Raw genomic sequence first — 11,703 nt, forward strand, 5'->3', positions numbered from 1 at the left:
AGACTCTGAACCCATAGTTGCTCCCGGTGAGCAGGTCGGTGCCTTGCATGGTTTCCTCTGCCATCGGTGTATGAATGTGTGTGAATGGGTGAATGTAATGCAGAATCTCTGTAAAGCGCCTTGGATAAAAGCGCTATATAAATGCACCATTAACCTTAATTTCTTTTTTCGGATAAAAAAACAAATACAAACAAAAGTAAAAGGAAGCCTTTAAATAAATGCAAACCCGCTTTAAAAATAAATTAAAGCAAAATGAAATAGAAAACAAGAAGTTCAAACAAAATTACATTAAATAGAAAAAATAAAAACGACATTAAGCTTGATTTCCACACCACCAAAATCATAGATGTGCCGACTTTAGCTCCAGGCCTGGATTTTGCGTCGCCGGGGGGTGGGAGGTGGTCGTGATGGAGGGGGGAGGGGGCAGGGGGTCCGGAGAGAGGTCGGGGAGGTCAGGCAGGTGCCACTCGATGAAGACGACGTACATGAAAGACCCCAGAACGCCTCCGATCATCGGGGCCACCAGCGGCACCCAGAACCAGTAGTTGCCATACCTGCAGGACGGATGGACGGACAGACAGACAGACGGACAGATTGATTGAATACTTTATAACGGTGTTTCCCAAACACTGGGTCGGGACCCATTTGTTGTGGGTCGCAGACATTTCTTTTCTCTACATCAGTGTTTCTTAACCACTGCCTGGGGACCTTTGGTGTGCCCTGCCCTGAGAAGGGTCAAGTGTGCCCCTTGAAACTGCTTGAAAGCCAGTATTGTATTTTAACATTTTAAAAATGATTTAAACTAGTGAAAACAGCCGATCTACAAGCACACAGCGTTGCGTGCTTGTAGATCGGCTGTTTTCACTACTGTTGTGACGATATTTACACCCCCGTATTATGTTTGTGTGCCCATGGATTCTTGGGACATGAAAAGTGTGCCCATGCAGAAAAAAGGTTGAGAAACACTGCTCTACATCTTGTTTTGAATTCTTTAAAAACATTTTCATAAAACATTCCCCAAAAAGCCCATAAAAATAAATAAAATAAAATACATTAATACATTATAGAGAAATCCAAGACATTCCATAAATTAGAAAACAACAGACAGACGGCAGACAGATGGCACCCCGTCTGTCTGAACCCCGAGATTACACACATTATCGATAGACCAGTGTAGCTACCGTATATAGAAAGGAAAAGTAATTAAACCCCTCCCTTTTCATTTATTCTTCTTTAAAATGCTAAATACAATGCACAAGTGGGAGTATCGATACAATCGATTATTTGCACTGCAATACAAAGTAAAACGATACGATTCGATTTTAGCTGTCTTCACGTTGATATACTTTTAAAATTAAAAACGATATTTCGATGCAGTCACTATATTGTTACACCCCTATAGATAGATAGATAGATAGATAAATAGATGGATGTCACCTACGTGAAGACCTCTGTGCCCCAGCCTGCGGTCAGCGTGAGGAGGCGTGGCCCCAGGTCGCGGGCGGGGTTTATTGCAGCTCCGCAGTTGGCCGACATGGACACGGAGATCCCCAGGACAATCACTCCTACGATTGGTGGAATCAGGCCGTCGGGGGCGGGAGTGTTCCTCTGCTCTCCCAGACCCAGGATGCATAGCATCAGCATGCCAGTACCCACCACCTAATGAATGCATAAGAATATAAATGAATGAATAATTCACCGTTTGTCAGCCTTCTGATTGGTCCCTGAGACTCCCTGACTGGCCAACCAGAAAAAAATCATTCACTTTTGCTACCAGGGGTGGAGTTATGCAGTGGGACAAAGTCCTTTCGTTCTTTCACCGTGGTGCAGTGATGCGGAGCACGGCAGGGGCGCAGTACGGCGCTGCGCAGTCATAGCGATAATATATAATGAATAAGCTTCAACAAACTAGTTCACATGAACGATAATGATGTAACTAAGATATTCGATTGGGTAAATGTATTTTAAATGGGTAGAATTACAATTAAAATACATTTTATGTTGACAGCCAGCCTATAATTCCTCAACTTCCTACCCAAGATGCACTGCGCGCTCTCTCTCTCTCTCTCTCTGTCCTCTGCCTGTTTCAGAGGATTAAACTAATTAAAGCATGTATTTTCTGGGAAAAAACCCTGTTTTGCAATGTAACTACTGTACTTTTTTGTTCCTTTTTTTATTAATATCACATAGATGTTTTTCTTTTAGTACTTTAAATTGCAATAATGAGGCTATGAAAAAAAGAAATCCCCCATTCACTTCCATTATAAAAACAATCTGCCCTGGCTTTTTTGTCCCACCTAGTAACAGAGCAAAATGGGGCGGGATTTGACAAAGAGTGGATTGAATATGAATGAATGAACCCACCACCTAATGAATGAAGGAATACCAGTACCCAGTTTATTGGGCTGGATAAGGCAGCCTGGAACAGTTGTTCAAGTGCAGCTAAACTCGGCATGTTAGTAAACGTGCCACAATTAACAATAATGCATTGCACCTGTGCAGCTGACCTGAGAATACAAGTGTGTGAGAATATAATTATAATACCTTGTTAAAGTGACCATTTTGTTAAATTTTGCATTTGTAGTTATTTTACTGTAATTTAACAACATAATAACCAGCACAGATAGAAAAAGAGACATTCATGGATTTATATTTAAAAGTAACTTTTATTTTCCCCCCTGGACCCAGGGTATGGCAGCTGCATACCCCTGCCATACCCAATTGACGCCCCTGGCTCCAACTGACCTGATCCAGGAAACTTGTGCCCAGAGACAGGTACCCCGAGGGATAGGTGGCGAAAATGGAGGCTGTCTCGTTGGGACCATACGCAGTCAACACTCCTCCACTGAACTCCATGATGGCATCTAGGGCACAAACGCACACGCACATGCAGACACACACACAGGTTGTTTAAAGCGAGCATTTGTAACTCAAATATTTGCTCTCTGATATATAATATTTTCAGATGGGGTTGGCAGCCAAATATATACGGTAATTCTAGATGTCTTTCACATGAAAAAATGTAAGAACCACTGACGTAGAAGCATGCGTTTTTTTTTCTTTTCCAAAAAACAGGATTTATAGAAGACATTTATAGAATGGGTCAAAAATATTCAGAGACTTAAATAGCAGATCTACAAGTTTGCTTGTATATCTGTTATTTTTCAAAAGTTAAAGCATAAGATAATCGCCAAAGTAATAATACTTTCCAGGTCTGGGTTAAAAAAGATATATTCAAATTTGTACAAATTTGCACAAATGTTCATGATTTAAAAAAAAATATTATGTACATATAATAATAGCAGATCTACAAGCTCAAAGCTTGTGAGCTTGTTGATCTGCTATTCTTCAATATCTAAACTAAAGCATGAAATAATCCCAGGTTTTGATGGGTTATGCCCCTTTTCGACTGCAGCTTTAGCACCACATAACATAATCTATTATCATGTATTGCAACTATATCCTGGTGGTCTAAATGACAAGTCAGTGAGTGATCAGTCATTATGAAGTGTTTGGCCCTGTTTGGCCTAGCTCAGACCTACACTGTAGTGGATACTTTTTTAGTACCACGTTTAGTACCACTTTCACACCACTCTACCCAGGTCCTTGAGGTGGAAAGCCTGGAGCAAGTGGGTGGTGTGGAGTGGTGTGGTGTTGGGCCATGTCAGTGGAAAAGGGGCTTTAGTGTAACAGGATAAGCACTCACCATAGTAGATCAGGTAGACCAGGGCTGAGGCCATGTAGGCCCCCAGGATCTGGGCCAGACTGTAGGGAAGCAGCCTGTTCCACTGCACCCGACCCAGGCTGCAGAAACTCAGCGTGACTGCAGGGTTCAGATGAGCACCTAAAGGAACGCAAGAAATAACACATTTTAGTCATTGTGGAAGTCATCTGGAAACATATAGAACAGGGGTCCGGGACCCCTAGGGGGTCCTCAGAGTTACTACAGGGGGTCCTCCAAATCTTTGTGTGTGATAGAAGCTTTTTTCCCCCTCCTTTTTTAAATTAAACACTTGAACCCTAGTGTCCATATTCTGAGAACTTTAGCCAAAAATAGCCGATCTACAAGCTCACAACGCCTCGTGAGCTTATAGATCGGCTATTTTTGGCAAAGAGGTTTGGTATTGACGGGGAAAAGAGCAGACTAAGTACAGAGTGAAAGGTCAAGTGTATTGATGGTTCAAGTGGTTACATATCTGGAAACACATTGACATGAATCCAAACTACACTGATGATTGTGCTGTCAAAGGATGAAACTATTAGGCCTATGGTATTTATGGGTTGCTTCATCTCTTGGCCTGAAAACGTTGAAGACCCCTGATATAGAACACTAAAGCTGCGTCCAAACCTGGATGGTTCGAGCGACGCGATTACATACAAAGTGAATGCAAAGACGAACGGTCGATTCGGTATCTTCATCCCACTTGGAAAAATCCAACTGAAGCCACCTTCGCTTCACCCCGACTCCATCCATCGCGTCCTGACAGCCAATCAGCGTTGATGTTGTCCAGAGACACGGACATGATTTTGGTGTGTGGAGTTGGGACTTCCTTTTTTCCGGGTGTTTCGCCTTGACTCCAACGGGAGCCTACGGGACATGATTGTTTTACCAACGCGGACATGCGCGACCAAAGTTAAGCGATAGAAGCGACTAGAACCCAGCTTTACGCACCGAACAATTATGTTTACTATAGTCCGTGCCCGGGGGATGTGCACAGTATACGTTGTATCCGTCTGTCTGTCTGTCTGTGTCCCGTTCATGCCCATACATTATATGTATGTATTGTATGTCCAAGACCGTTAGTTTTGTATTTATCATTTAAAAAAAAAAAATGAACTAAACTAGTGAAAACAGCTACAAGCACAAAACGCCTCTTTTAGGCCAAAATTAGGCTAAACCTAAAACAAATTGCAATAGTAGCAAACTCAACTGATTTTGTATCCTCAATAGGTCCTTAGTGAGAGAAAAAAAGTCCCAAGGAATCCCATCAGGGGAAAGTTTTGAAAACAACCTACCTACCTTCACTTACTATACACTATACTATAAAGGAAAAAATGACTCCCAAAAAAATCTGCTTTAAGTGGGATGTGAGGGGTCAAACTGGGTGTTTTTAATTATTCTGAATCCATTGCAAGCATTTGTTTTGCACGAAAAACATTCCTTGGGCAAGAAATGGCCCCTCAAAACGATGGTTTAGTGATGAGTCATCAATTTTCACAGTCTTTTGGGGTCCGTTTTTTGGAGTCATATTTTCCTTTATAGTGTAGTGTATAGTAAGTGAAGGTAGTTAGGTCGTTTTCAAAACTTTCCCCTGATGGGATTCCTTGGGACTTTTTTTCCCTCACTAAGGACATAATGAGGATACAGAATCAGTTGAGTTTGCTGCTATTGCAATTTGTTTTAGGTTTTTTCATATAATGACTGGACTGTCTGTCTGTCTGGCTCTCTTTGATGCCCATATATGTTGTTCCATGTCCAGTCTGTGATGTCATCTCAAAATTAATTTGGTCACTTGTTTCATCATGTCATACATTATTTGGGAATTGTTTCAGCATGTGGCTTTACCATGGTGGCGACACTGTTTAGTATAGTGATGTCAGCATGCAGACAGACATTCTGTGAATTAATAGTTATTATATATGTGATTTTCATAATGTTGCTGATGTCTCAGGTGGGTACTTTATTGCGACCGTAGGTCGCAGTTTAGTATCAAAACCTCCACCGGCCGTCCGTCGGTCGGTCACACGTCACACCTTTGCCCTGCTCATATCTCCGCATCAGTATGACATCACACCACATGTGTACACAAACCTTTGTGTACGTTGCTGTGGCAACAGTCTGTTGTTGCTGGTCTGTTAGTGTACGTTAGCAACCACCTTAGCAACCATGGTTTTACCCTAGCAACCAACTGTTTACCCTAGCAACCAACTGTTTACCATAGCAACCATGTTTTTTTACCCTAGCAACCAACTGTTTACCATAGCAACCATTTTTTTACCCTAGCAACCAACTGTTTACCATAGCAACCATGTTTTTTTTTTACCTTAGCATTCAACTGTTTACCATAGCAACCATGTTTTTTACCCTACATCCCTCCATATATGGAGATAACCGACGAATCTCACTAAGTCTGACCTCACAAGCCCCATATTTGGACACGAACAACATATAACTCCATATATAGAGACATAGCTGCTGACATCAGTATGACATCACACTGCTGACATCAGTATGACATCACACCGTACACAAATGACCCTTATATAAGACCGGCATTATCTACCGACAGATTGTGGAGATAAGCGACCAACGGTCGCTTATCTCCCGATTAGGGAGTCTTACTGGTCCATATTGTATACTTTGGCTATTTAAAAAAATATCAGATAACAGCACGTTTGAAAAAAAAAAAGAAAAAAAAAGAAAAAGGATTTAATTATAATGCCTCAACTCCAACATCAATCTGGGGGTCCTTAAACAGTTTGAGAACCACTGTGTCTGCAATCCATTTAAAACACAGCGGACCAGTTGAACAGCAGTGAGTGAAGGTGAGGTAAGGTGTGTTTACCGGAGATGCCCTTGGTGAGGTACATGGCTGCCATGACGCCCACAGAGAAGGCCATGTTGGCGGACAGGAACTGTCCTTTAGTCTCCCTGCTGGTCTTCACCTGCGCTGCAGCCGAACAGCCAAACAACTACACACAGCAAACACATACAAACACAGCTGTTTTACTGAATTAAACCCATTTAGGCCTAGAATTAATGAATGCTTTAGCTATTGAAGAATAGCAGATCTACAAGCTCACAGCGCGGCACCGAGTGCCGCGCTGCGAGCTTGTAGATCTTGAAAAAGTCGTGAAAATGTGTGCAAATCTTTGAATTTTTGAAGCGAACGAACTCAAATTTTGCTTCTGGGGGGTCTCTGGAACTAGATATTTTGAGATGCGGGTCCGTGGCCAAATACATATAATTTTGGGGGTCCTTCACATGAAAAGGTTTGAGAACCACTGACATAGTAGTCTCTCAAGAACAGACTAACTGAGCTCCAGTTAAGTGAAAAGGACCTTTTCTTCGACGATGGCTGGCCAGATTGCTGAGATAGAAACATAGGTTTTTCAAAACACCTTAGAAGGATTCAAAAGACACTTATAGAATCGGGTCAAAATTCTAATTTTCACGATTTTTCAAAAATAGCAGATATACAAGCTCCCAGCACGGCACTCGGTGCCGCGCTGTGAGCTTGTATATGTGCTATTTTTTTTTATAGTTAAAGCATAAAATAATGATACACAATAAGGTGTACCCGTTCTAAATGGAATGGGTAGTCATTCCAATCAATCACCCAAAAAATTGGGTGATTGATTGATTGATTGATTGATTACACACCCCATGGAGACTTGAATTCATGGATATTTGTATTTGTTTCGTCGCATTCCTAAGCCAATAATTTGACAAACAGCAGTGGTTCCCTATGGAGACACAAAGAGTCTTTAAGAGCATTAAGACAAGAGTCAAATTATTGTCTTAAGGCCTGTCCATACTTGACCGAAACCGAACCTTTTGGTCAAAAGGTCCGGTTCGACTACAAAATGACATTACAACGTCCTGGTGTTCAGAAAATAGTTCAGAAAAAGAAAGGAAGAAAAGGTTGTTATATCTATGGATAATCCACATATGTTGTAAATCTTAGAATTTAACTTAATGTTCATAATGGAACACTGCCACAGGCCGGCAACTAAAAAGTAAAATAATGAAACAAAGTAAAAAATAAATAAACATTAATTACTATGCTAATCATTATTTCCTTTGGAATACTCACAACATGACCCAACTGAAGTTAACATGAGTTTTGATCACAACAATCAGGTCATTCACCTCGCTTATCATCTTGGAAGTAATAAACAGGATAGGAATGAACCAATAATGAAACAATAAAAATAAAACAATTCAATGAACACAGCACACAAATAGATATCTCTGCTGTCGGGCCGAAACCTCCTAACTCCAAAATGTTCATTTTTGGGGAAAATGAGCTCAAGTGGTGTTAGGAGGTTTTGACCGAAGGGCTTTTTACTACTTTTCATTTGATCAATATTATTTTAACCAACACACATACATAAAGGGTGCTCAATAGCCCTGATTTATGCCAAAAAAATCTAAAACCTCAAAAATGGAGTTAAGAGGTTTTGTCCAGACAGTGACGAAAAATGGTGCAATACGATTGCATTACTTTGATTAGGGTTGGAGGGTTGATTGATTTGACATTTAGCCATTGAACACAGCGATATGAATGGATAACTATGGTGCAGAATGAACACAGGATATCGATCACACACACACACACACACACACACACACACACACACACACACACACACACACACACACACACACACACACACACACACACACACACACACACACTCTTCCTATTAAGTCATAAACAGGCTATCAGATAATCAATGGAACATTTGCAGTCATCAAAATGTCATTAATTCCACCACACCCTCATAAAGTGAGACTTTGTAATGAAAGCCTTATCTAAATTACCCTAGAAACACCTTGTGAGCTTGTAGATCTGCTACTTTCGCTATATTTGAATTATGAGCTAACGTGGCAAATGCATGTGGGCTTACTATTTCCCTTCCTAGAAAAGTTAAAAGCGCAATATTTGTCTCATACTAATAATCCAAAAATACAAATACCCCAGAAATGTATAGATACTCAAAACATATATAAAGGTAGGTAAGTGATAGTTTTAAATATTAAAGTTTTAAATAGCTCTATATTCTGATTGTAATGAATGCTATAGAGCAGGGGTCTTCAACAGGGGGTCCGGGACCCCTAGGGGGTCCTCAGAGTTACTTCAGGGGTTCACCAAATCTTTGTTTGATAGGATGATTATTTTCAATGAAGAACTTGAAACCCTCACATCCCTATTCTGAGGAGAACTTTAACCAAAAATAACAGCTCAACAAGCTCTCAACGCCTCGTGCTGCGGGGTGTTGAGAGCTTGTAGAGCTGATATTTTTGGCAAATAGGTTTGGTGTAGATTTTCACAACTTTTCAAAAATAGCTACCTGTATAGCTTGTACTGTATATCTGCTATTTTTCAATAGCTAAAGTATAAAATAATTGGGCCCTAGTAACACAGACCTGTTGAAGACCTCAGCCCTATATTATTATCAGAATCACATGATTTAACCTAATAAAAGAATGATAACCCAATAATATCACTTTTTACCATTAACCCAATAATATCCCTTACCTTTACATAGCCTACACACTGTCCAGTCGCTGGTCCACTTACCAGCAACACGAAGGTCCCCAGGAATTCGGCCATGCACTCTCGGAGCAGGGGGCTCCGGACCCTCACTGTGTGTCTGAGCCTCATGTCCTGGACACACATATAACCGCTCCCATCCACAAGCAGCCAAAACAGCAGCAACAACAACCAGCCCTGCTGGCCTCCTTAAAAAAATCACCTTTGAGACAAAAACAGATCTCACACACCTGCCCACGGATGTTGGGGGACGAAATGTTGTCCCCTTCAAAATGGCATTGTGTTTTTCAAAAAGTTGTTGTCTGTCCCAGGCTAGCGCTGTATTTGTGTTCTCTGTGTCAAAGTTGCTCTCTAACAATGGTCAACGCTGTCCAGAGAAATATGACATGTTATCATCATCATCATCGTCATTATCACGGCGCTGTATCTGCACATCGATCGGGACTTTGATCCCTCATAAAGACAGAGTCAAGGTGTGCTCTAGGGATGGGACGATATGAAAATGTCATATCACGGTTATTGTGGCAAAAGAAATCGAGATTTACGATATTATCGCGATAATCAAAATCCATTATCCTGGGCCGGAACATTTGCCAAAAAATAGCAGATCTACAAGCTCACAAAGCATAGCGTTGCGATGCGTTGTGAGCTTGTAGATCGGCTATTTTTTGGCAAAGACATTTGATAGAGAGTGAAAAAAAATTATATATAAGTATAACAACTGGGGTGTTATATAAAGAATGAAGCACAACTTGCGGGAATAAACTTTTTACTGTTCAATCAAACACGTGTGTACAGACTGCAGCCGGCTAGAACAGTGTAACAATGACAACCAAACTATTTCCTTTTTCCCTCTCTCTCTTCTCTTCTCTTCCTCTCTCCCCCTCTCTCACTCTACTGCTCCCCCTGGCTCTCAGGCAGACCCAGCTTTTCCCTCTTACATAAGTATACGTATATTATAAGTACCTTTTACCAATTATAGAGGGTTTAAGTGGTACCGGATATGCAGCTCTGCAAATAAAAGGTGAATTGATCCCAGTGCATGAAGGAGGACGATATCACGATAAATGAAATCTCCACGATACGATTATCGCGAGTGGTTTTTATCACGATATACGATAATATTGCTTATCGTCCCATCCCTAGTGTGCTCACGTGAGACCAGCGGTTGGGAAGGCAGTTCGGGAGTATATTATGTAAATTGATACCCAAGACTCCATAATCGGGAGATAAGCGACCGTGAACCGTCACATCGCATACACAAACTTTAGAAGGCAATCGTAGCCAATCAGGAGGGAATATGGGAAATGGGACAGATCCATGTTGATGACATGACTAGAGATACTGTGTACCACTTTGTGTGATTTTAGGCCAATATCCGTAGGAGCAGTGTCCAAAAATGTGTTTTGCAAAAATCAGCATGATGGTTGCACACACCGTGTGTGGCGAGCAAAGGCTCGCCACACACATAATAACACATTATTTTAACATAAGATGCTGTGTAGCAACTCATAATGTAATAACGGCTCATAATGTAATAAGGGCTCATAATGTAATAAAAAAAATGTAATAAAAACTCATAATGTAATAATCAGCTCATAATGTAATAAAAAAACGAGCGCATAACGTAATAACAGATTTTTCAATAATGTAATAATGTAATAATGTGTTACATTAAGAACCTCCACATAGGAGGCTCATAATGTAATACAACTTCATAATGTAATAATGGCCTATTTTTTTGGTAAATATCATGGTATTTGCGACCGACCTCCACGGACCCCCAGGGACCCCCAGGGACCCCCTGCCACCACCGCCAAATAGTGCAAAAATGACCAAATCAACACCCCAACTGGGCTGCTCATGGGGGAATTCCCAGGGACCACCGACTCCTGCTACTCCAACAGTCCTTCACCTTCATTGGTTTAACTTTGCCCCGCCCCCTCCCCTCATTGGCCGAAAGTTTATTTGGCTTTACTCATCAACTGTTTGTTGTACAAACTTGTGGGTGGTGTCAATTGACTTGATTAAGAGTCTTTAACCTTAATTGGTTTAACTTGGCCCCACCCCCTCCTCTGATTGGCCGAAACTTTATTTGGCTTTACTCATCAACCATTTGTCGTACAAACTTGAGGGTGGAACCAATGCCACTCACAGGCCTTTTTGTGTACTGTGACCTGATGGTCGCTTATCTCCTGATTAGGGAGCCTTACTGGTATCATGGTAGTATCATGTCAGTATCATGGTCATTATCCTGGTCAGTATCCTGGTCAGTATCATGTCAGTATCATGCCAGTATCATGTCAGTATCATGGCCAGTATCATATCAGTGGCATGGTCAGTATCCTGGTCAGTATCATGTCAGTATCATGGTCAGTATCATGTCAGTGTCATGGTCAGTATCATGTCAGTATCATGGTCA

General features: G+C 41.2%; 1 protein-coding gene across 1 annotated transcript; it reads right to left on the reverse strand.

Annotated features, from left to right (window-relative positions):
- Window positions 1–340: 340 nt before the first annotated feature.
- Window positions 341–9,392, reverse strand: LOC308296229 (aquaporin-10-like; the record flags this gene model as incomplete). The annotated part of the gene is made up of 6 exons (XM_080739412.1): window positions 341–554; window positions 1,442–1,659; window positions 2,746–2,864; window positions 3,707–3,844; window positions 6,567–6,693; window positions 9,309–9,392. The coding sequence occupies 6 exons, from the start codon at window positions 9,390–9,392 to the stop codon at window positions 341–343; spliced, it is 900 nt and encodes a 299-aa protein (XP_080595538.1).
- Between the last annotated feature and the right edge of the window lie 2,311 nt (window positions 9,393–11,703).

The sequence above is a fragment of the Nannobrachium achirus genome (genome assembly GCF_963921795.1).
Source record: "Nannobrachium achirus genome assembly, chromosome: 2".
In the NCBI taxonomy this organism is placed as follows: domain Eukaryota; kingdom Metazoa; phylum Chordata; class Actinopteri; order Myctophiformes; family Myctophidae; genus Nannobrachium; species Nannobrachium achirus.